The sequence below is a fragment of the Hypomesus nipponensis genome, chromosome 9 (genome assembly GCF_054491055.1).
Source record: "Hypomesus nipponensis isolate SF chromosome 9, ASM5449105v1, whole genome shotgun sequence".
NCBI lineage: Eukaryota > Metazoa > Chordata > Actinopteri > Osmeriformes > Osmeridae > Hypomesus > Hypomesus nipponensis.
Window position 1 is genome coordinate 14,584,842 of NC_140369.1, and position 23,719 is coordinate 14,608,560.

The 23,719-nt window shown below is 39.1% G+C and overlaps 4 protein-coding genes and 1 pseudogene across 7 annotated transcripts; all 5 read left to right on the top strand.

Annotated features, from left to right (window-relative positions):
* The first annotated feature begins 1,808 nt into the window (after positions 1-1,808).
* LOC146273088 (transcription factor HES-5-like) lies at positions 1,809-3,049 on the top strand. Its single transcript, XM_084705410.1, has 2 exons — positions 1,809-1,893; positions 2,009-3,049. Exons 1-2 carry the CDS (start codon positions 1,831-1,833, stop codon positions 2,429-2,431), a joined length of 486 nt encoding a protein of 161 aa, XP_084561536.1. The 5' UTR covers positions 1,809-1,830; the 3' UTR covers positions 2,432-3,049.
* A 3,394-nt stretch (positions 3,050-6,443) lies between these two features.
* On the top strand, positions 6,444-10,025 carry LOC146273089 (transcription factor HES-5-like). The gene is made up of 4 exons (XM_084705064.1): positions 6,444-6,576; positions 6,733-6,830; positions 8,223-8,521; positions 8,638-10,025. The coding sequence occupies exons 3-4, from the start codon at positions 8,459-8,461 to the stop codon at positions 9,058-9,060; spliced, it is 486 nt and encodes a 161-aa protein (XP_084561190.1). The 5' UTR covers positions 6,444-6,576; positions 6,733-6,830; positions 8,223-8,458; the 3' UTR covers positions 9,061-10,025.
* Positions 10,026-12,517: 2,492 nt separating this feature from the next.
* Positions 12,518-13,129, top strand: LOC146273090 (transcription factor HES-5-like). 3 transcript variants are annotated; one of them, XM_084705509.1, is made up of 3 exons: positions 12,518-12,595; positions 12,707-12,878; positions 12,972-13,129. In XM_084705509.1, the coding sequence occupies exons 1-3, from the start codon at positions 12,533-12,535 to the stop codon at positions 13,127-13,129; spliced, it is 393 nt and encodes a 130-aa protein (XP_084561635.1). In that variant the 5' UTR covers positions 12,518-12,532. The 3 variants fall into 3 exon arrangements, with proteins under 3 accessions (XP_084561635.1, XP_084561634.1, XP_084561633.1); XM_084705508.1 differs by having other exon boundaries at positions 12,707-12,847; positions 12,935-13,129; XM_084705507.1 differs by having other exon boundaries at positions 12,533-12,595; positions 12,707-13,129.
* Positions 13,130-16,547: 3,418 nt separating this feature from the next.
* Positions 16,548-17,200, top strand: LOC146273091 (transcription factor HES-5-like). 2 transcript variants are annotated; one of them, XM_084705535.1, is made up of 3 exons: positions 16,548-16,666; positions 16,778-16,949; positions 17,043-17,200. In XM_084705535.1, the coding sequence occupies exons 1-3, from the start codon at positions 16,604-16,606 to the stop codon at positions 17,198-17,200; spliced, it is 393 nt and encodes a 130-aa protein (XP_084561661.1). In that variant the 5' UTR covers positions 16,548-16,603. The 2 variants fall into 2 exon arrangements, with proteins under 2 accessions (XP_084561661.1, XP_084561660.1); XM_084705534.1 differs by having other exon boundaries at positions 16,604-16,666; positions 16,778-17,200.
* Positions 17,201-20,726: 3,526 nt separating this feature from the next.
* Positions 20,727-21,327, top strand: LOC146273092 (transcription factor HES-5-like; annotated as a pseudogene).
* The last annotated feature ends 2,392 nt before the right edge of the window (positions 21,328-23,719 follow it).

Consider the following 23,719-nt stretch of genomic DNA (forward strand, 5'->3'; position numbering starts at 1 on the left):
GAGCTCTAGTGACGCTATTGGCTCTGTGTTGTAGAACAAACAGAGCCTGACATCACAGACCATCCGAGGAGAAGGAACACAAAAATGATATCAACTTTTCAGTTTCAGCGCACAACTGTAAAGACTAAATTATTTGGTTAAAATACCATACAACCATCTTTGTCAACAGGTGCAGATACGACACCCTTAATATTTTGGAACTGGAACTACTAAAAGACTGTAGTCTATTTAGCACAAAACAGAGTGAGCCAGAGGAAACAGAGAAAAAGTGACACAATGAAAATGCAAACGATTTCAACATTTACGTCTCGCTCTTCCTGGAGTGTCTGTGTAATCCACCAGACAGTCTGGTGCTGGTGAGACTGATGATGCTAAAGACACTGAACTGTGACTCTGCTCTCCAGAGCTTTCCCACACTTTGCTCATTGAAGGAGCTTCTACAGAACAATGGAAGTGTGCCTTGTTTAATGTTAATTAATCTCCTCACAAGCAGACAGCTAAAGCCCTCTCGGGATTATGATAAATATAAGTCAATTAGAAAGGTGATGCATACCAATATTTTGGCATGTGAACTAGATTGAAACATACACTTTAAATGATGGACGTTTCTTGTCAACAAGCATATTCACTCCATTTTGAAAAGACAACCTTCTAAATGTTTTTAGTTAAAAATAAATAGTATAAAATAAATAGTGTGGGATGCAGTGCCCATGTTGGAGATTTAGTCAAGGATGATTAAACATCAAACTGTAACAACATTATAAATAATTGTACACATGACTCATCACTTCAGGACTATTCATTTAGTATATTTAACGAAGTTAAGATGATAAGGATGGCAGAACCTACAAGACATTGAGGAATTTTGTCAACAAAATTCCTTTCCCCATGACCCCTACGGTTTAGGTCTGAATCTATAATCCCACAGAGGGTCTGTGAGTGAGCTTTCCTCAGTTTCCCACAGTCTATTCATTCATTGTCATCAATGAGGGAACAAAACAAGTGTGTCTTATTACGCATCACATTAACCATGGGAATTGGGAGTCCTGTCTAGTCTTAGTCTAGTCAGTGATGGGTAGTCTAGTATATGAGAAAGACAATTCAACTAATGGCACAAGAATATAAGCTTTAGTGTTTTGTTATTTATTTCATGAAGGTAAAGAAGCAAAAAAAGGACTGGTAAAACAGAAAAGTTTTTGAACTGCAGTCTGTCTGTATTTCATTTTTTCATTTTACAAGACTTCTTAGTTTGATAGTGTTTGCTATGTTGATGTTAATTCCATCACTGTTGTGCATTCCAGGGATTTTGTATTTGCAATATTTTCAACACAATTTAGTTCAACTTAACTACTGGCACTCGTTGACTGTTTCGGAAGACTGTCCAAGAAAAACACTTTTCCCTGGTAAAATAATCCATCATATGGATCACATTGTTTTAAATGTATGAAGGAATGACTGGAACAGGTAAAGCCATGATGATACTGGATTCCTAAACTGTGGACTATGTAAAAATGATGAGCGTGTGCTCTGTCAGAGTCATTGATCCCAACATCAGGCAGCAGATCTGATCTCTTTACAGGGTCACCACTTTCCCAGATCCACACAGCGCTCTGTGAGTCTCTCTCCATCACCCCCCCAGCCCTCCACCTGCTCCCCTGAGATGTGACTATTGTCCTCCCAAGCTCTCCCATTGGCTGCAGACTGTGAGAAACTCCAACCAGCCTAAGACTCACACATTCATATGGAGATGTGGGACTATATATAGGAGGGATCAAGCCAGTAGAAATCAGATTCACTCTACACAGAGAACTACAACACAGAGATCCAGCCATGACTCCTACAGTCACTTCAGCAAGAACCTACTCTGAGGAGCACCTGACTCTCACCAACAAGGTAAATTGAAGACCCAATGTCAAGACTTACATCAACTGCTAAATAGTAATGATCTTTATTCATGTTACACTCCAGAATCAGGTTATTAATGTGTTTCCTCTCTTTTCTCTTCCAGCTAAGAAAACCACAGGTGGAGAAGTTACGTAGAGATCGTATCAACAGCAGCAATGAGCAGCTCAAGTCTCTCCTGGGTCCAGAACTCCTCAACCAGCCGCCTGACTCCAAGCTGGAGAAAGCTGACATCCTGGAGATGACAGTTTCTTTATTGAGCTGCCTGCAGCCAATCAGCTCCTCTTCCTGCTCTGCACCTACCAATCAGGGTCACTCCAGGTGTGTCCAAGAGATGGTGCACTTCCTGTCCAAGGAGGAGATGGAGACAGAGTCCCAGAGAAGACTGCTGAGCCACTTCCAGAGCCAGCAGTCATCCTCTGATAAGAACAGGAGGGAGACTGACCTGCCTCAGCTGAGCTCCCTAGCACAGCACAGCATCAGTAAAGAGAAGAGTCCAGTTAACAGCGCCCCCTGGAGGCCCTGGTAGAGACCTAAAGACCGGATGTCCTCTGCTTCAGTAACTGATCATGTTGGTGTAATGAGTTATGAGTTTCATCCTCAATCTTTGCTTCGAGGTTGTAAATGCTTTCACTGACTTATATTCAATATTTGAATTTGTTCTTGATGTCCTTGTATTGCAAATGAGGGATTCTGATGTGTAATTTAAACATCACTTTCATTTCTCTGAAATGTGTTTTTGTCTGTAGCCTCCAGTAGGAGAAATTACATTATTTGTATTTTGTAAGTGAATATGTATGTCTGTTCCCTGTAGGAATGTTTCAGAATGTTTGCTGCCTTGTTGAAAGACGTTCATGCTTATGCCTAATAAGATTGCGCATTTCATACAAATATTATTATTGTAAGAAATGCACATCCGATCAGATATTTTCACTTCTCTGCTTACAAACTATATCTGTGTTTTAGACAGACAAAATGTATTAATCTCTGTTTAGAGATTGTAAAAAATACACGGATGCTCGTTATACACTCTGTGAGTGAATCAGCATCTGGCCCCTTCAGTGAAGGCCCTGTTTTGTTTAAAAAACTGGATTTACAAATGGAATGTATTCGTCCTGAAAAATCAATTCAATGCGAATAAAAACAATCACAGAATATTTGTTTGCTGACTTCATTGATCGTTTACAGTTTTTACACATAATATGTTTGGTCCGGCAGCATCCCCTTTGTAGGCTACTAGAACAGTTACAAATATGATCAAATAAATGGTTCGGAATCCGTAAAAATCTATCACCTAACCAAAGTGTGTTGATGCATAGCCTACAATAAATAATGCACCAGCCATCAAATGGTACATCATCCTTATATTTTTCATAGGATACATGTTATAATTAATTTCTAAATGGCAATGAAGCTTGTGTATTAGTGATGTTGTCTAAATAAAACATACCCTGATGGTGCAGTCTAAGCATAGGCTACATCAAAGGAAGGTAGACTATCACAATCAACAGTCAACAACGACAAGTAGTCGATCAACAGTTCTAGGTTCTATCAATAACATGCTCATATGTGTGTTTCCTTTGGGACTTATTTGGTTTTCACAAATGTATGCTTCAAGTCTTGGCAACCTGCAATGCTTGGGGCTATCTCGTTGTGATCAGTGCACTTTTGTAAAGCTCTTTCTTGGAAGTCGCTTTGGACAAAAGCGTTTGCTAAATGCATAGATGTAAATGCAATAGCCAAATGCACTAAAAGAGCTCATTTGATGATGGGTGTAACGATATAGGCTTTTATTTTATCATATTACCTAATGTTTTGGCCTCGCATTTAATAATGTTAAATTGGTGGGCTTGTTGGCGCTCTTTCCAATATTCCCTTTTATGGTGAAAACATTGGGTTTTTCAGCGAGGTGAAGTTAGTTTTATATTCGACATTCAACGTTCGTCTCACATTTGGGAAACGCTAGTTTGTGGAGTCGCGTTAGGGACCGTGTTTAAACTACCCAGGTAATGTGGGACACTTTTTGGTATGGGGCTCCAGTAGACCTACAAAAACTGTTCACTCACCCCAGTGGTGTTTCTGTAAATGGTTTTAAGGCTTATGAACATTTTCATGACGGAATGAAATGGGAATACACAGTATTTTAGGAGCTACCCACAAACATGACACCCTCTCTCACACAGGCAGCATTTTAAGGTAATGTGGGACAACTTGTGGGACAGTCATCGTCTGTCAGTCTAGGCCTATCGTTAATATTAATAATAATTAGTTTATATACAACAATGCAACAGTGCAAGGGTGTGGCAAGATTCATTTAGTTATACAATAGGCATAAAGTGTAACTGATGTAACCTTTGTGATCTGCAGTCTTTGCTAGGTAGCTAGTCACGAGTCACCTTCAGTGATTACTAAACTCAGCCTGACAATCAGTACACACAGTTTTAGTTTTGTCAACCAAGCCGTCTCGCAACTTTTTGAAATGGAACTTCCCATCTAAAAGCTCTCTCTCCATCATTCAGCTACTGTCGGCTGTCTAAGTCATGTGACAACAGGTGATTCCCAGGGTCAAAAAGAAACCTGCGTTAACGGCACTATTTTTTTTTGTTGCGTTAAAGTGAGATTGCGTTGACGTATGATTAACGTTATTTGACAGCCCTACTTTTAGAGCATAAACAACGCATTATTAGATGTCCCACTTTACCTGAAGAATGCTGTCCCATATTACCTGACATGATAAGGTAATGTGGGACAGTCACATAAAAGTTTTTTTTTGCTAACAAAGCATTATTTTACACATTTTTGTATGTGTTTCAATCAGTATCAGTTGTCAGTTAAACCCCTTCATTATGCTGCAATAATACTCATTGTAACTCAATTTAAATTTCTTTGCCAGCCTTATCATTGAGAAATAGAATGTCATTTGCCGCTGAACGTTCAATGCGGTTTTTCTGGACCTCCTGTCAAGCCAGATCACACATACTCAGATGATGTCAGACAAATTAAAACCACTGAATAGTGACTAGAAGTGTTGTCTTTAGAGTCAAGATCAGCTCTGTTGATTGGATGTCGGTTTTGCACATAAATCATCAAAATGCATAACTGTCCCACTTTACGTGATGTCCCACATTACCTCAACTCACCCTACAATTTTTTAAAATCATGACCTTTACAATATTTTTATGAATAGCCTATAAAATCTCAAATATACACCAGATTATTCTAATAAAGTCTGGCCTACTTCCATTCCATTTACGTTTTCAATTAAGTTTCAAACAAAATGATATTATCTCTGGAAAAAAGCATGAAATCCTTGCTAATCTTAATAACTTTTTCAGAATTGTACTAAACAATCTCAAATATACACCAGATTATTCTAATAAAGTCCGGGCCTACTTGCACACCCTTAACATTTTCAAAAAAAAATCAAGCAAAATGCTGGAAAATTGCTCATCTCTGAAAATAGCATGAAATCCTCGCTAATCAATTCAAAAAAAGTTACGATTAGCGAGGACTTCATGGTATTTTCAGAGATGAGCAATTTCTTATAATTTTGTTTGAAACTAAAGGGTGTGGAAGTACGCCAGGCATTATTGGAATACTCTGGTGTCCCTTTGAGGTTTTAAATTCATTAAATTGCATTAGGGAACATGGTAGTTCTCCCGTAAAACTGTAAATCCAAACCCAATATGTTAGTTTAGTAACTGACCTATTTACAAAGTGACACCGTAAACGTGATTTTCTCTTGATCGCAAGGGTTTCGATTGGTTCATCATAGTCAGGTAGTTTAACTGACTAGTGGTATTATTAGTACAAGTTTTAAACTTGACATTTTGATGAACCCACCGATGAATGTGTTCTCTACTATGCCAAACCATCAAGTTGTGAGTGTATGTGATAGAATGGAGGAAATTTGGTTAGATTTTCTTTGCAAATGTATTTGACTTCAAACATAAAACAACAACAACAACAGGTAATTACCTTTGCATTCATACAATACAGCACAATAAACAAGAATCTGTATCATCATACATAACTTATCCTTTTCAAAATGAAGGCAGGGGTGTGAATGCTCTTGCCACCTTTTACTGAGGCAGTATTTCTAATATTCAAAGTCATACCTGAAAGCACTAGGTCAACAGTTTCACAGAAAGAATAGAGCAGTTTAATAGCTGCTTATAAAAATGCACACAATGCATTCAAAAGGCATCAGCAGCTTTACATGAAGTGAAAAAAAAGGCACAGACCTATTGTACGTGTTATGGTCTGGTTAGACCTACAGGGAGGCCAACACTTGGGCGGAAACACTCCACAGGATAGCTTCCAGCACCAGAACAACAACAACTGGAGCTACATATTTACATGGATAGTGCAGTAGGCAGGGTAGGGTCTGTGACAGCAACCGTCGGAAGAAGCGACAGTTACGCCATTCACATGGCCTAAATTATAGTCTCTCATCATCTGGTGGAAAAACACAGTCACAAATATCCTCTGAACTTTGAACTCTGCTTCCCGGCTTGTTCTCCAGGTCACTGCTGGAGGCACAGGGGAGCAAGGTCGTCCTCTGAGCCAGGGAAAAGACGCAGGATGTCCCTGGAACACTTGGAGTAGCCGTTGTGGGACAGCAAGGCCTTCCTCAGAGTGAAGAATGAGGCTGTCTTCTCCAGGAGGTCGGAGGTAGGGATCCCGTTGTGGAGATGTTCTGCCAGAATGGCCTTCAGCTTCTCCACTCCAATGCTGCACCTCCTTTCCAGCATGTTGAGTTTACACCTGATAACAAGACAACTGTCAACACCTCCTCACTCACACCCAACTTCCTGTTCTCTTTGACAGCATATCTGTCTAGGACAGAAAGATGTTGTTAAGTGAACTTACCTGAGGTGCACCTGGGGCTGTTGCTCCTTCAAGCTGTCCTGAAGAGTGATGTCCAGGTAGGCTGACATTTTCTGATTATGGTTTGAGCTGGCAGCTTTGCTAGAAATGAGTCAAAATTGTACTTTTGGTGTCCTTCGTCAAAAGTTGTTCAGAGGACTAGACTTGAAGTGGCCGCTTGCTGGACTCAGTTGATGTTGCTTGCCTTGTGGATGTTCAGACCTTCACTAGAGAGCTCTCAATCTCCTCTCTGTATTTATGGTCATTCTGTTCCATGTGTCAAGATCTTCAGCCAATCAGAGAGCTCTAATCTAGGGACAATAGTCTGTGGGAATAGAATGACAGGTGGGAAGTTGCTCCCCAAGCCATATGGTAATAAGGTCTGTCAGGCTAATTCCTGGGAAAGTATCTGTGCTAGGACTAAGTCTGTACCATATAGTAATGCTTTACAGTGATGTCCAAACCCACACACTGATGTGTTCATGTGATTCATATTCTGGACCTGTAGAAAGCAAACATATACATATATATATTTACAACAATTAATAAAAACGATGCAGTTGATGGGAAGCAAAAGAGCACTTTTTATAATAAAAAGTTATTAAATAATGTATTTAAATGGTTCAGACATTTACTTTGTTTTGTTTGTGAGGTGAGTTATAAGTGATCCAGATGGCAGTGGGGGTCACACTGCCTCCTAGCCCAGCCTGAATCCTGCATGGGAACAGTCTGAAGGCTTTGTGGGAACAGACACACTTCTATTGTCTGGGGGGTTGAGCAGGCTGCATACAGAAGTGTGGGAAGCCGTGTGTCCCTGTGGCTCCCAGCCCCAGAGAGAGGAGGGCGTGTGACTGGGGCATGCTCAGCCTTGTGCAGGGAGCCAGCTGTGGAAGCTGAAGGCAAGGAAGTGTGCTGCCTGGGGCTGCAGAACTCACAGGAGGAAACCAGCACCAGCTCACAGCTGCACAGGCCAGTAGAGGCACAGTACCTGGGAGCCCAAGGCAGTTCAATACAGGGAGCTCAGAGCTACTCAATACAATCTGAAATGTGAGTGGATATAAGAGAGAAACGGATTTGATATTCACAGCAAAAAGCACCCATTGGTGTATTTTCATTAAAAGTGGTGAACAAATTTTTTTTATGGATGTTTATGGAAAAACGATGATGAAAATGAACAATTATGAACATTTACTTCAGCATTGAATCAGATATTTTGTATTGGTATATCTTCTAATGCACCATGAAGGTAAAAAAAAAATATATTGAAGGGATATCAAGAGGATCAAATATTTGTGGCTGAGGATTTAGGTTACATTGTACGATCTCATGTAAAGGAACTGAGCCGGTATCACACGTGTGTGTTGAGATGATGAGCGTGTGCTCTGTCAGAGTCATTGATCCCAACATCAGGCAGCAGATCTGATCTTTTTACTGGGTCACCACTTTCCCAGACCCACACAGCGCTCTGTGAGTCTCTCTCCATCACCCCCCCAGCCCTCCACCTGCTCCCCTGAGATGTGACTATTGTCCTCCCAAGCTCTCCCATTGGCTGCAGACTGTGAGAAACTCCAACCAGCCCAAGACTCACACATTCATATGGAGATGTGGGACTATATATAGGAGGGATCAAGCCAGTATAAATCAGATCCACTCTACACAGAGAACTCTACAACACAGAGATCCAGCCATGACTCCTACAGTCACTTCAGCAAGAACCTACTCTGAGGAGCACCTGACTCTCACCAACAAGGTAAATTGAAAACCCAAAGTCACAGACTTACATCAACTACTAAATAGTAATGATCTTTATTCATGTTAAACTCCAGAATCAGGTTATTAATGTGTTTCCTCTCTTTTCTCTTCCAGCTAAGAAAGCCACAGGTGGAGAAGTTACGTAGAGATCGTATCAACAGCAGCATTGAGCAGCTCAAGTCTCTCCTAGGTCCAGAACTCCTCAACCAACCACCTGACTCCAAGCTGGAGAAAGCTGACATCCTGGAGATGACAGTTTCTTTATTGAGCCGCCTGCAGCCAATCAGCTCCTCTTCCTGCTCTGCACCTACCAATCAGGGTCACTCCAGGTGTTTCCAAGAGATGGTGCACTTCCTGTCCAAGGAGGAGATGGAGACAGAGTCCCAGAGAAGACTGCTGAGCCACTTCCAGAGCCAGCAATCATCCTCTGATAAGAACAGGAGGGAGACTGACCTGCCTCAGCTGAGCTCCCCAGCCCAGCACAGCATCAGTAAAGAGAAGAGTCCAGTTAACAGCGCCCCCTGGAGGCCCTGGTAGAGACCTACAGACTGCAGCTCTACTCCCAGACATGACCATGTTGGTCAGAGATTAACATTACCAACAACATTATTGACAAGTGAAGATGATGTTCTGTATGAACAGAACGATTGCTGATTTTGTTATTGATCATTACAATCTGAAGCTTCTTTGCTTACCCAAACTGGGTATTATTCATAGAATCTCTCAGATTTCCTCTGATCTGTTCAAAGGTCAACTCTTCAGGATAATCCTGAATTTCACACTACATTTTTTGTAGTATTCATTTTGATGTGCTTCTCTGTGAAGTTTGTTTCTATGTAAACTTACAGTAAGTGATACATTATCACAGTTCCTTCATGAGGATTATGTACCCAAAATGGGTATCACTGGTATCATCTTTCTGTGATTATTGTTAAATGATCTTTTTGAAGATCAATATATTTTCTCAGACTATGAATAACTTTGAAATATTTCTATTGAGGAAAATCAAGTTTTCATTGTCAAACTTCTGTTCATGTTGGACAGATCTAAGTCTTTCAAAAAGATGGTTCTCTACTATGTTTCCTCTACTCTGTCACAGTACAGTACCTATGCATGTGTTTCAATATGAATGATGAAAGGAGAACATTATTTTCTCTGTAAATTTACTGTTTATGCTAGACAGATTATTTGCCTTTTGTAAAGACAGACATTCAATATCTATCCTCTACTCTGTTAGAGTGCTTATTATGCATATGTTTTGTATATATGAAGAAAGGAGAGCATTATTTTCTCTGTAAACTAACTATTTATGTTAAATAGTTTAATGTCTCTTTTGTAAAGACAGATCTTCAATATATATCCTCTACTCTGTTAGAGTACGTTGTGTCTTGGAGACGTGTCCAAGTTATGTTGCGATGTTTAATCACTCTGTCTGCCTCATGTTGAGGTATCTATGATGATGTGACTCTCTGAGTCAAGTTGAATAAATACAATCAACTGAATCTTTCTGGTCCTTGTGCAAAACATGGTAACTTTATGATGCTTTCAGTAGAATGCACAAATGATAATAATAATTACCTGACATATTACAAAAGGTTTTAGGTTCACCTTTTGCTGGTCAAAATCAAATACACAGTCAATATACAATCAATAATGTAAGCGTGAAGACATTGTATTTTTGAGAGCTAGTTAAATTAATTTACCACCAGAATACATTCAAACAAAAACAAATATAGCACTGTTTTGATGATAATATTAAAACGAAAGTAAGTTTGAAATGCTTCAATTAATGTACAATATTTGTGGTAAAAAAAAAAGATCAACATGATCAAACATTCTTTTGAAAAAGTATTCATCTTTTATAGATCCAAACTGCTTCAGTGTGATACATCTTTATGACTTCATAGCTATTTTACTCTTTAAGTTGAAGGTTTTTCAAATAAATATCAGCAGCCTTTTATCAGTACTCACAGATAAAGCTCAAAAACGGTTTCATTGTATTGTACTCTACATTGTACAGAGGGGTCATCCTTCATATCTTATGAGTTGTGCAATAAGACACACTTCTATTGTTCCTTAATTGAAGGCAGGGTATGGGAAACTCAGGAAAACTCACTCACAGACCCCCTAAGGGACAATAGATACAGACCCCAGTCCTGGAGTTTAGAGGTCAGAGAGAAGGAGAGAGAGGGGGGGGGGTGCTCCATTCTAGACCTTCTTTTACATTCAATACAAAACTATTTAGCACTTCAGGGTTGGACAACAATCTGATTTTGATGAATAAAACAAAACACCTGATTTAGAAAATTTAAAACGTATAAATTCTCTGTGAAGTAGTTTTCATGTCATATATTTTAATCAATGTTTTTTTCTGATCAAACATGTATTTTTGTGGCATTTCTCAGACTTAAGCTTGTAGCACCATCTAGGCTACAAGATAAACAACTCTGTGGGTATTGGATTGTTACCAGTCAGGTGCTGGTTCATAATAGCAGGAACAGACACCTTAATAGGTTGAGATGTAAACAAACATCAACAAAGTTACCTTATCCTCACATTTAACTATTTAACTCATTCTATACAAATGTATTTACCTCCTGCAGCTCAACCAGGGATGGGGTCATTGGTAACTGCTTGGATGGAGATAAATTTGCATTGAACAAGGCACACGTGTATTGTTCTGTAGAAGCTCCCTCAATGAGCGGAGTGTGGGAAAGCTCTGGAGAGCAGAGCACAGTTCAGTGTCTTTAGCATCCTTAGTCTCAACACCACCAGACTGTCTCTATGGGGAATAGGCACACTTTGGGAGGAGGAATAACAATTATCCTTCAAAGGCATTTCAGGCTGATGTCATCTGTCAGCCAAGAATGTCATACATGTACACAAGAAGGGTTTTGATATTTAACTAACACCCAAAAAATTGTGTGACCAAATTGAGAATATACAACTGATAGTATTTTACTTTGTGGTTGTTTTATGATATTGTTTTTTGTATCACTCTAACTTTATTAATGCTAGTTGTGGTGAGTATCCCACAGTATCAGCCAGTGGTGTTCTTTACCTCCAGATGGCCAGATGGTCTGTGACGTCAGGCTCTGACTATACTACAACACAGAGCCAATAGCGTCATTAGAGCTCCATTCAGTGTCCCTCTTTTGTAGTTCATTGACCACAGGACACAGGACTCAGTGTGGGAAACTCAGAGCAGTTCTCTACTCAAACTACAAGACACTCAACACATCTGCTACATCTGGACCTCAAGATGGCTAACACCTCCCTGAAAATAAACAAGCGTAAAGTGTTTAGAGACCACTTTTACTGAAATGGACTAAACTAAAAACTAATTTTAAAAAGTATCTACCTGACATTGACTGCATGAGCTTCTTAGATTTATTTGGAATCATTCCTTTTTTTAAAGAGGTATGGCAGTAAATTTGGAATGCAAACAAACCAACTGTCTCACATGCTTTTATAAAGACTGATTGTGACTATAATGAACTCACCATCAGGTCTTGAAATTTTACTTAAAAAAAGTATAGAAGAGAACTCCATGTATGCATGCTTCTCATAACTGAAGGTTACGTTACATCGGAAAATATAACATTAAGGTGTGTCAGTATCACACGTGTGTGTTGAGATGATGAGCGTGTGCTCTGTCAGAGTCATTGATCCCAACATCAGGCAGTAGATCTGATCTCTTTACAGGGTCACCACTTTCCCAGATCCACACAGCGCTCTGTGAGTCTCTCTCCATCACCCCCCCAGCCCTCCACCTGCTCCCCTGAGATGTGACTATTGTCTTCCAGCAATAAGGACACTGAGCATGAGGCTGCCCCACATTCATCATTGTCCTCCCAAGCTCTCCCATTGGCTGCAGACTGTGAGAAACTCCAACCAGCCCAAGACCCACACATTCATATGGAAATGTGTGACTATATATAGAAGATATCAAGCCAGTAGAAATCAGATCCACTCTACACAGAGAACTCTACAACACAGAGATCCAGCCATGACTCCTACTGTCACTTCAGCAAGAACCTACTCTGAGGAGCACCTGACGCTCAACAACAAGGTAAATTGAAGACCCAAAGTCACAGACTTACATCAACTGCTAAATAGTAATATTATTCATGTTACACTCCAGAATCAGGTTATTAATGTGTTTCCTCTCTTTCTTTTCCAGCTAAGAAAGCCACAGGTGGAGAAGTTACGTAGAGATCGTATCAACAGCAGCATTGAGCAGCTCAAGTCTCTCCTGGGTCCAGAACTCCTCAACCAGCCGCCTGACTCCAAGCTGGAGAAAGCTGACATCCTGGAGATGACAGTTTCTTTATTGAGCCGCCTGCAGCCAATCAGCTCCTCTTCCTGCTCTGCACCTACCAATCAGGGTCACTCCAGGTGTGTCCAAGAGATGGTGCACTTCCTGTCCAAGGAGGAGATGGAGACAGATTCCCAGAGAAGACTGCTGAGCCACTTCCAAAGCCAGCAGTCATCCTCTGATAAGAACAGGAGGGAGACTGACCTGCCTCAGCTGAGCTCTTCAGCCCAGCACAGCATCAGTAAAGAGAAGAGTCCAGTTAACAGCGCCCCCTGGAGACCCTGGTAGAGACCTACAGAATGCAGCTCTACTCCCAGACATGACCATGTTGGTCAGAGATTAACATTACCAACAACATTATTGACAAGTGAAGATGAAGATGTTCTGTATAAACAGAACGATTGCTGATTTTGTTATTGATCATTACCATCTGAAGCTGTTATGTTTCTTTGTAAGGACATTTACCCAAACTGGGCATTATTCATTGAATCTCTCTGAGATTTCCTCTGATCTGTTCAAAGGTCAACAAATCTCTTCAGGATAATCCTGAATTTCACACTACATTTTTGTATTATTCATTTTGATGTGCATCTCTGTGAAGTTTGCACCAGTTTGTTTCTATGTAAATTTACAGTAAGTGATACATTATCACTGTTCCTCCATGAGGAGTATTTACCCAACATGGGTATCACTGTTATCATCTTTCTGTGATTATTGTGAACTGATCTGTTTCAAGACCAATATATTTACTCAGACTATGAATAACTTTGAAATATTTCTGTTGAGGAATATTATGTTTTCATTGTCAGACTTCTGTTCATGTCGGACAGATCTTTGTCTTTCAAAAAGATGGTTCTTTAATATGTTTCTTCTACTCTGTTAGAGTACAGCACCTACTCAGCATATGTTTAAATATGCATTGTGAAAGGAGAACATTATTTTCTCTGTAAATATACTGTTTATGCCAGACAGATTATTTACCTTTTGTAAAGACAGATGTTTAATATCTATCCTGTCCTCTGTTAGAGTACTTATTATGCATATGTTTTATATGTATGAAGAAAGGAGAACATTCCTTTCTCTGTAAACTAACTGTTTATGTTTAATAGTTCAATGTGTCTTTTGTAAAGACAGATGTTCAATACATATCCTCCACTCTGTTAGAGTACCTTGTGTCTTGGAAACGTGTCCAAGTTATGTTGTGATGTTTAATTACTCTGTCTGCCTCATGTTGAGGTATCTATGATGATGTGACTTTCTGAGTCAAGTTGAATAAATACAATCAACTGAATCTCTCTGTCTCTTAGCTTGTCTATTTTTCATCATTGGCCCAGTTGAATGTCTGACCATGGATCTTAGAACTGATTGAGAATATATAAAAATCATGAGAATTGAAAATGATCAACATTTCTACTTACAAAGTATTAACTTTTCTTTAGTTTTAGACATTGTTAAAGAAGGTTTATATCACTTTCTTCTCATTTGTCAAGACATATTTACAACTGAAATTACAAACCCACTCATGGGAAATGTATTTAACAAAATATTTTGTTGTGAATTCATGTGGATGTATGTATAACAGTTTTTTGCACATACATACATCCCATGTGAATGCATTTAGTTTCAGAATATGCCTTGTAGTTCGCAGAATTTGCATTCATTGTTCTTTTTATTGTATAGAGCTGCAATTTCTTTGCTACTGTTTCCTCAGCAATGAGGTCATCCTCCAAAGCTGACGTGATGCGCAATAAGACACACTTCTATTGTTCCTTAATTGAAAGCAGGGTGTGGGAAACTGAGGAAAACTCACTCACAGACCCCCTATGGGACAATATATACAGACCCCAGTCCTTGAGGTTAGAGGTCGGAGAGAAGGAGAGGGGGGGAGTCTCCATTCTCAACAATATTCTTACATGAATTGCAAAACTGCTATGCACTTTAGGGTTGGACATATATCCCAATTTGATTTGCAAAATAAAGCATCATGTAGACTGTTTAAACCATTTAAACTGTGTCTGATGTAGCTTTTATAAAATACATCATTATTTACCTTTTCATGCAATCAAACATGTGATGTAATTTGTTTAACACCGTTTAGCCATGTAGAACCATCCAGACTACAAGTTACACAACCCTGTAGGTATTTGATTGTTACACAATCTTACAGTCATTTAATTGATTGTAACATTTACCTCACTTTATCGGGTATATGCCATTCTGAAGAGAAGAATAGTTTGTTTACACTGCAAAGCTTAGTACTCTACAGTCAGGTGCTGGTTCATAATGACAAGAACAACCCCTTTATGTGTTCAGATGTAAACAAACAAATCAACAAATTGACTTTATTTTCACATATTAGTATTTACCTCATTTTATATAAATGTATTTACCTCCTGCAGCTCAGCCAGGGGTGGGGTCGTAGGTAGCTGCTTGGAGGGAGAAGAATTAACATTGAACAAGGCACACTTGTATTGTTCTGTAGAAGTTCCCTCAATGAGCAGAGTGTGGGAAAGCTCTGGAGAGCAGCGTCACAGTTCAGTGTCTTTAACATCCTTAGTCTCAACACCACCAGACTGTCTCTATGGGGAATTGGCACACTTTAGGAGGAGGAATAACAATTATCCTTCAAAGGAATTTCAGGCTGATGTCATCTGTCAGCCCAGAATGTCAAACATGTACAGAAGAAGAGTGTTCATATTTAACTAACACCAAGCGTTTATGTGATAAAACTGACACAATACACTTGAGACTATTATGTTGCTGCTATTTTATAATAACTATTTGTAATTATTGATATATTAACTGTGTAAATGTTTGTTGTGATTATTAGCAACAATTTCAGCCAGTGGTGTTCTTTCCCTCCAGGTGACCAGATGGTCTGTGACGTCAGGCTCTGTCTCTTCTACAACAGAGAACCAAAAGCCTCACTAAAGCTCCATTCAGTGTCCTGAGCCTCTTTTGTAGTACATTGACCACAGGACACAGCACTCAGTGTGGGAAACTTAGAGCAGTTCTCTACTCACACTACAAGACATTCAACACATCTGCTACATCTGGACCTCAAGATGGCTAACACCTCCCTGAAAATAAACAATCTTCAAGAGTTTAGAGACCTCCTGGACTAAAGTAGACTTACCTTAAAAACTAATTTAAAAAATGATGTATATTATATATACTACATGACCTTCATATAATTTTTTTAATTGATACAATTTTCTAAATGTTATATGAATAGATAAAGAATGTACAGTAAACAAACTGTCTATATCATGTGCTTTACAAAACAATTCAACTTAATTTAATAAATGTATCATGATTGCAGAACGTATGTTTGTATCAATGACAAGTCTCCATTTTTTATGATTCTGATAGCTGAAGTTTAGGTCGCACTTTAAGATCTCATGTAAAAGAGCTGAGCCAGTATCACACGTGTGAGTTGAGATGATGAGCGTGTGCTCTGTCAGAGTAATTGATCCCAACATCAGGCAGCAGATCTGATCTCTTTACAGGGTCACCACTTTCCCAGATCCACACAGCGCTCTGTGAGTCTCTCTCCATCACCCCCCCAGCCCTCCACCTGCTCCCCTGAGATGTGACTATTGTCCTCCCAAGCTCTCCCATTGGCTGCTGACTGTGAGAAACTCCAACCAGCCCAAGACCCACACATTCATATGGAGATGTGGGACTATATATAGGAGGTATCAAACCAGTAGAAATCAGATTCACTCTACACAGAGAACTCTACAACACAGAGATCCAGCCATGACGCCTACAGTCACTTCAGCAAGAACCTACTCTGAGGAGCACCTGACTCTCACCAACAAGGTAAATTGAAAACCCAATGTCACAGACTTATATCAACTGCTAAATAGTAATGTTATTCATGTTACACTCCAGAATCAGGTTATTAATGTGTTTCCTCTCTTTCTTTTGCAGCTAAGAAAGCCACAGGTGGAGAAGTTACGTAGAGATCGTATCAACAGCAGCATCGAGCAGCTCAAGTCTCTCCTGGGTCCAGAACTCCTCAACCAGCCGCCTGACTCCAAGCTGGAGAAAGCTGACATCCTGGAGATGACAGTTTCTTTATTGAGCCGCCTGCAGCCAATCAGCTCCTCTTCATGCTCTGCACCTACCAATCAGGGTCACTCCAGGTGTCTCCAAGAGATAGTGCACTTCCTGTTCAAGGAGGAGATGGAGACAGATTCCCAGAGAAGACTGCTGAGCCACTTCCAGAGCCAGCAGTCATCCTCTGATAAGAACAGGAGGGAGACTGACCTGCCTCAGCTGAGTTCCCCAGCCCAGCACAGCATCAGTAAAGAGAAGAGTCCAGTTAACAGCGCCCCCTGGAGACCCTGGTAGAAACCTACAGACTGCAGCTCTACTTCCAGACATGACCATGTTGGTCAGAGATTAACATTACCAACAACATTATTGACAAATGACGATGAATATGTTCGGTATGAACAGAACGATTGCTGATTTTGTTATTGATCATTACGATCTGAAGCTGTTATGTTTCTTTGTAAGGACATTTACCCAAACTGGGCATTATTCATTGAATCTTTGAGATTTCCTCTGATCTGTTCAAAGGTCAACAAATCTCTTCAGGATAATCCAGAATTTTACACTTCATGTTTGTAGTATTAATTTTGATGTGCATCTCTGTGAAGTTTGCACCAGTTTGTTTCTATGTAAACTTACAGTAAGTGATACATTATCACTGTTCCTCCATGAGGATTATTTACCCAACATGGGTATCACTTATATCATCATTCTGCGATTATTGTTAACTGATCTGTTTCAGGATCAATATATTTACTCAGACTATGAATAACTTTGAAATATTTCTGTTGAGGAAAATCTAGTTTTCTTTGTCAAACTTCTGTTCATGTTGGACAGAACTTTGTCTTTCAAAAATATTGTTTTTAATATGTTTCCTCTACTCTGTTAGAGAACAGTAATTACTCAGCATATGTTTAAATATGTATGATGAAAGGAGAACACTTTTTTCTCTGTAAACTTACTGTTTATGCTAGACAGATCTTTTGCCTTTTGTAAAGACAGACGTTCAATATCTTTCCTCTACTCTGTTAGAGTACGTATTATGCATATGTTTTATATGTGTGGAGAAAGGAGAGCATTCTTTTCTCTGTAAACTAACTGTTTATGTTAAATAGTTCAATGTGTCTTTTGTAAAGACAGATGTTCAATATATATCCTCTACTCTGTTAGAGTACCTTGTGTCTTGGAGACGTGTCCAAGTTATTTTGTGATGTTTAATCACTCTGTCTGCCTCATGTTGAGGTATCTATGATGATGTGACTTTCTGAGTCAAGGTGAATAAATACAATCAACTGAATCTTTCTGGTCCTTGTGCAAAACTCCTCTTTTCTTGTTTGGCATCATGGTAACTTGATGATGCTTTCAGTAGACTGCTCAAATGATAGTAATAATTACCTGACATATTACAAAGGTTTTAGGTTCACCTTTTGCTGGTCAAAATCAAATATACAGTACATTCAATAATGCAAGCCTGATGACCTTGTATTTTTGAGAGCTAGGTAAATATATTTATCACCAAGATACATTCGAACAAAAACAAATATAGCACTGTTTTGATGATAATATTAAAATGAAAGTAAGTTTGAAATGCTTCAATTAAGTTACAATATTTGTGGTTAAAAAGGATGAACAGGATCACACATTCTTGAGAAAAAATATTAATCGTTTTTAGATCTAAACTGCTTCAGTGTGATAAATCTTTATGACTTCATAACTGTTTTACTCTTTAAGTTGAAGGTTTTTCAAATACATATCAGCAGCCTTTTATCAGTACTCACAGATAAAGCTCAAAAAACAATTTCATTGTATTGTACTCCAGATTGTACAGAGGGGTCATCCTTCATATCTTATGAGTTGTGCAATAAGACACCTTCTATTGTTCCTTAATTGAAGGCAGGGTATGGGAAACTCAGGAAAACTCACTCACAGACCCCCTAAGGGACAATAGATACAGACCCCAGTCCTGGAGTTTAGAGGTCAGAGAGAAGGAGAGAGAGGGGGGGGGGGTGCTCCATTCTAGACCTTCTTTTACATTCAATACAAAAATATTTAGCACTTCAGGGTTGGACAACAATCTGATTTTGATGAATAAAACAAAACACCTGATTTAGAAAATTTAAACTTATAAATTCTCTGTGAAGTTGTTTGTATGTCATATATTTTAATCAATGTTTTTTTCTGATCAAACATGTATTTTTGTGGCATTTCTCAGACTTAAGCTTGTAGCACCATCTAGGCTACAAGATAAACAACTCTGTGGGTATTGGATTGTTACCAGTCAGGTGCTGGTTCATAATAGCAGGAACAGACACCTTAATAGGTTGAGATGTAAACAAACATCAACAAAGTTACCTTATCCTCACATTTAACTATTTAACTCATTCTATACCAATGTATTTACCTCCTGCAGCTCAGCCAGGGATGGGGTCATTGGTAACTGCTTGGATGGAGATAAATTTGCATTGAACAAGGCACACGTGTATTGTTCTGTAGAAGCTCCCTCAATGAGCAGACTGTGGGAAAGCTCTGGAGAGCAGAGTCACAGTTCAGTGTCTTTAGCATCCTTAGTCTCAACACCACCAGACTGTCTCTATGGGGAATAGGAACACTTTGGGAGGAGGAATAACAATTATCCTTCAAAGGAATTTCAGGCTGATGTCATCTGTCAGCCAAGAATGTCATACATGTACACAAGAAGGGTTTTGATATTTAACTAACACCCAAAAAATGTGTGACCAAACTGAGAATATAAAACTGGTAGTACTTTACTTTGTGGTTGTTTTATGATATTGTTTTTTGTATCACTCTAACTTTATTAATGCTAGTTGTGGTGAGTATCCCACAGTATCAGCCAGTGGTGTTTTCTTTAACTCCAGATGGCCAGATGGTCTGTGACGTCAGGCTCTGACTATACTACAACACAGAGCCAATAGCGTCACTAGAGCTCCATTCAGTGTCCTGAACCTCTTTTGTAGTTCATTGACCACAGGACACAGGACTCAGTGTGGGAAACTCAGAGCAGTTCTCTACTCACACTACAAGACACTCAACACATCTGCTACATCTGGACCTCAAGATGGCTAACACCTCCCTGAAAATAAACAAGCGTAAAGTGTTTAGAGACCACTTTTACTGAAATGGACTAAACTAAAAACTAATTTTAAAAAGTATCTACCTGACATTGACTGCATGAGCTTCTTAGATTTATTTGGAATCATTCCTTTTTTTAAAGAGGTATGGCAGTAAATTTGAAATTCAAACAAACCAACTGTCTCACATGCTTTTATAAGGACTGATTGTGATTATAATGAACTCACCATCATGTCTTGAAATTTTACTTAAAAAAAGTATAGAAGAAAACTCCATGTATGCATGCTTCTCATAACTGAAGGTTACGTTACATCGGAAAATATAACATTAAGGTGTGTCAGTATCACACGTGTGTGTTGAGATGATAAGCGTGTGCTCTGTCAGAGTCATTGATCCCAACATCAGGCAGCAGATCTGATCTCTTTACAGGGTCACCACTTTCCCAGATCCACACAGCGCTCTGTGAGTCTCTCTCCATCACCCCCCCAGCCCTCCACCTGCTCCCCTGAAATGTGACTATTGTCCTCCAGCAATAAGGACACTGAGCATGAGGCTGCCCCACATTCATCATTGTCCTCCCAAGCTCTCCCATTGGCTGCAGACTGTGAGAAACTCCAACCAGCCCAAGACCCACACATTCATATGGAAATGTGGGACTATATATAGGAGATATCAAACCAGTAGAAATCAGATCCACTCTACACAGAGAACTCTACAACACAGAGATCCAGCCATGACTCCTACTGTCACTTCAGCAAGAACCTACTCTGAGGCGCACCTGACGCTCAACAACAAGGTAAATTGAAGACCCAATGTCACAGACTTACATCAACTGCTAAATAGTAATGATCTTTATTCATGTTACACTCCAGAATCAGGTTATTAATGTGTTTCCTCTCTTTCTTTTCCAGCTAAGAAAGCCACAGGTGGAGAAGTTACGTAGAGATCGTATCAACAGCAGCATTGAGCAGCTCAAGTCTCTCCTGGGTCCAGAACTCCTCAACCAGCCGCCTGACTCCAAGCTGGAGAAAGCTGACATCCTGGAGATGACAGTTTCTTTATTGAGCCGCCTGCAGCCAATCAGCTCCTCTTCCTGCTCTGCACCTACCAATCAGGGTCACTCCAGGTGTCTCCAAGAGATGGTGCACTTCCTGTCCAAGGAGGAGATGGAGACAGATTCCCAGAAAAGACTGCTGAGCCACTTCCAAAGCCAGCAGTCATCCTCTGATAAGAACAGGAGGGAGACTGACCTGCCTCAGCTGAGCTCCCCAGCACAGCACAGCATCAGTAAAGAGAAGAGGCCAGTTAACAGCGCCCCCTGAAGGCCCTGGTAGAGACCTACAGACTGCAGCTCTACTCCCAGACATGACCATGTTGATCAGAGATTAACATTACCAACAACATTATTGACAAGTGAAGATAAAGATGTTCTGTATGAACAGAACGATTGCCGATTTTGTTATTGATCATTACGATCTGAAGCTTTTATGGTTCTTTTTAAGGACATTTACCCAAACTGGGCATTATTCATTGAATCTCTCTGAGATTTCCTCTGATCTGTTCAAAGGTCAGCCAATCTCTTCAGGATAATCCTGAATTTCACACTACATTTTTGTAGTATTCATTTTGATGTGCATCTCTGTGAAGTTTGCACCAGTTTGTTTCTATGTAAACTTACAGTAAGTGATACATTATCACTGTTCCTCCATGAGGAGTATTTACCCAACATGGGTATCACTGTTATCATCTTTCTGTTATTATTGTGAACTGATATTTTTCAAGATCAATATATGTACTCAGACTATGAATAACTTTGAAATATTTCTGTTGAGGAATATTATGTTTTCATTGTCAGACTTCTGTTCATGTTGGACAGGTCTTTGTCTTTCAAAAAGATAGTTCTTTAATCTGTTTCTTCTACTCTGTTAGAGTACAGCACCTACTCAGCATATGTTTAAATATGCATTGTGAAAGGAGAACATTATTTTCTCTATAAATGTACTGTTTATGCCAGACAGATCATTTACCTTTTTTAAAGACAGATGTTTAATATCTATCCTGTCCTCTGTTAGAGTACTTATTATGCATATGTTTTATATGTATGAAGAAAGGAGAACATTCCTTTCTCTGTAAACTAACTGTTTATGTTTAATAGTTCAATGTGTCTTTTGTAAAGACAGATGTTCAATACATATCCTCCACTCTGTTAGAGTACCTTGTATCTTGGAAACGTGTCCAAGTTATGTTGTGATGTTTAATTACTCTGTCTGCCTCATGTTGAGGTATCTATGATGATGTGACTTTCTGAGTCAAGTTGAATAAATACAATCAACTGAATCTCTGTGTCTCTTAGCTTGTCTATTTTTCATCATTGGCCCAGTTGAATGTCTGACCATGGATCTTAGAACTGATTGAGAATATACAAAAATCATGAGAATTGAAAATGATCAACATTTCTACTTACAAAGTATTAACTTTTCTTTAGTTTTAGACATTGTTCAAGAAGGTTTATATCATTTTCTTCTTATTTGTCAAGACATATTTACAACTGAAATTACAAACCTACTCATGGGAAATGTATTTAACAAAATATTTTGTTGTGAATTCATGGGGATGTATGTATAACAGTTTTTTGCACATACCATACATCACATGTGAATGCATTTAGTTTCAGAATTTGCTTTCGGTATTTCGCAGATTTTGAATTCATCGTTCTTTTTATTGTTTAGAGCTGCAATTTCTTTGCTACTGTTTCCTCAGCAATGAGGTCATCCTCCAAAGCTGACGTGATGCGCAATAAGACACACTTCTATTGTTCCTTAATTGAAAGCAGGGTGTGGGAAACTGAGGAAAACTCACTCACAGACCCCCTATGGGACAATATATACAGACCCCAGTCCTTGAGGTTAGAGGTCGGAGAGAAGGAGAGGGGGGGAGTCTCCATTCTCAACAATATTCTTACATGAATTGCAAAACTGCTATGCACTTTAGGGTTGGACATATATCCCAATTTGATAAGCAAAATATAAAGCATCATTTAGACTGTTTAAACCATTTAAACTGTGTCTGATGTAGCTTTTATAAAATACATCATTATTTACCTTTTCATGCAATCAAACCTGTGATGTAATTCATTTAACACCGTTTAGCCATGTAGAACCATCCAGACTACAAGTTACACAACCCTGTAGGTATTTGATTGTTACACAATCTTACAGTCATTTAATTGATTGTAACATCTACCTCACTTTATCGGGTATATGCCATTCTGAAATGAAGAATAGTTTGTTTACACTGCAAAGCTTAGTACTCTACAGTCAGGTGCTGGTTCATAATGACAAGAACAACCCCTTTATGTGTTCAGATGTAAACAAACAAATCAACAAATTTACTTTATTTTCACATATTAGTATTTACCTCATTCTACTGTATATAATGAGCAGATAATGGGAAAGCTCTGGAGAGCAGAGTCACAGTTCAGTGTCTTTAGCATCCTTAGTCTCAACACCACCAGACTGTCTCTATGGGGAATTGGCACACTTTAGGAGGAGGAATAACAATTATTCTTCAATGGCATTTCAGGCTGATGTCATCTGTCATCCCAGAATGTCAAACATGTACAGAAGAAGAGTGTTCATATTTAACTAACACCAAGCGTTTATGTGATAAAACTGACACAATACACTTGAGACTATTATGTTGCTGCTATTTTATAATAACTATTTG

What these genes read in the sequence shown, in the direction of transcription:
- LOC146273090 (XM_084705507.1), top strand. Translation starts at nt 12,533, where the DNA reads ATGACTCCTACTGTCACTTCAGCAAGAACCTACTCTGAGGAGCACCTG. An exon ending in ACCTGACGCTCAACAACAAG is followed by an intron (nt 12,596 to 12,706) that starts GTAAATTGAAGA and finishes TTTCTTTTCCAG; the next exon opens with CTAAGAAAGCCACAGGTGGA.
- LOC146273091 (XM_084705534.1), top strand. Translation starts at nt 16,604, where the DNA reads ATGACGCCTACAGTCACTTCAGCAAGAACCTACTCTGAGGAGCACCTG. An exon ending in ACCTGACTCTCACCAACAAG is followed by an intron (nt 16,667 to 16,777) that starts GTAAATTGAAAA and finishes TTTCTTTTGCAG; the next exon opens with CTAAGAAAGCCACAGGTGGA.
- LOC146273089 (XM_084705064.1), top strand. Translation starts at nt 8,459, where the DNA reads ATGACTCCTACAGTCACTTCAGCAAGAACCTACTCTGAGGAGCACCTG. An exon ending in ACCTGACTCTCACCAACAAG is followed by an intron (nt 8,522 to 8,637) that starts GTAAATTGAAAA and finishes TTTCTCTTCCAG; the next exon opens with CTAAGAAAGCCACAGGTGGA.
- LOC146273088 (XM_084705410.1), top strand. Translation starts at nt 1,831, where the DNA reads ATGACTCCTACAGTCACTTCAGCAAGAACCTACTCTGAGGAGCACCTG. An exon ending in ACCTGACTCTCACCAACAAG is followed by an intron (nt 1,894 to 2,008) that starts GTAAATTGAAGA and finishes TTTCTCTTCCAG; the next exon opens with CTAAGAAAACCACAGGTGGA.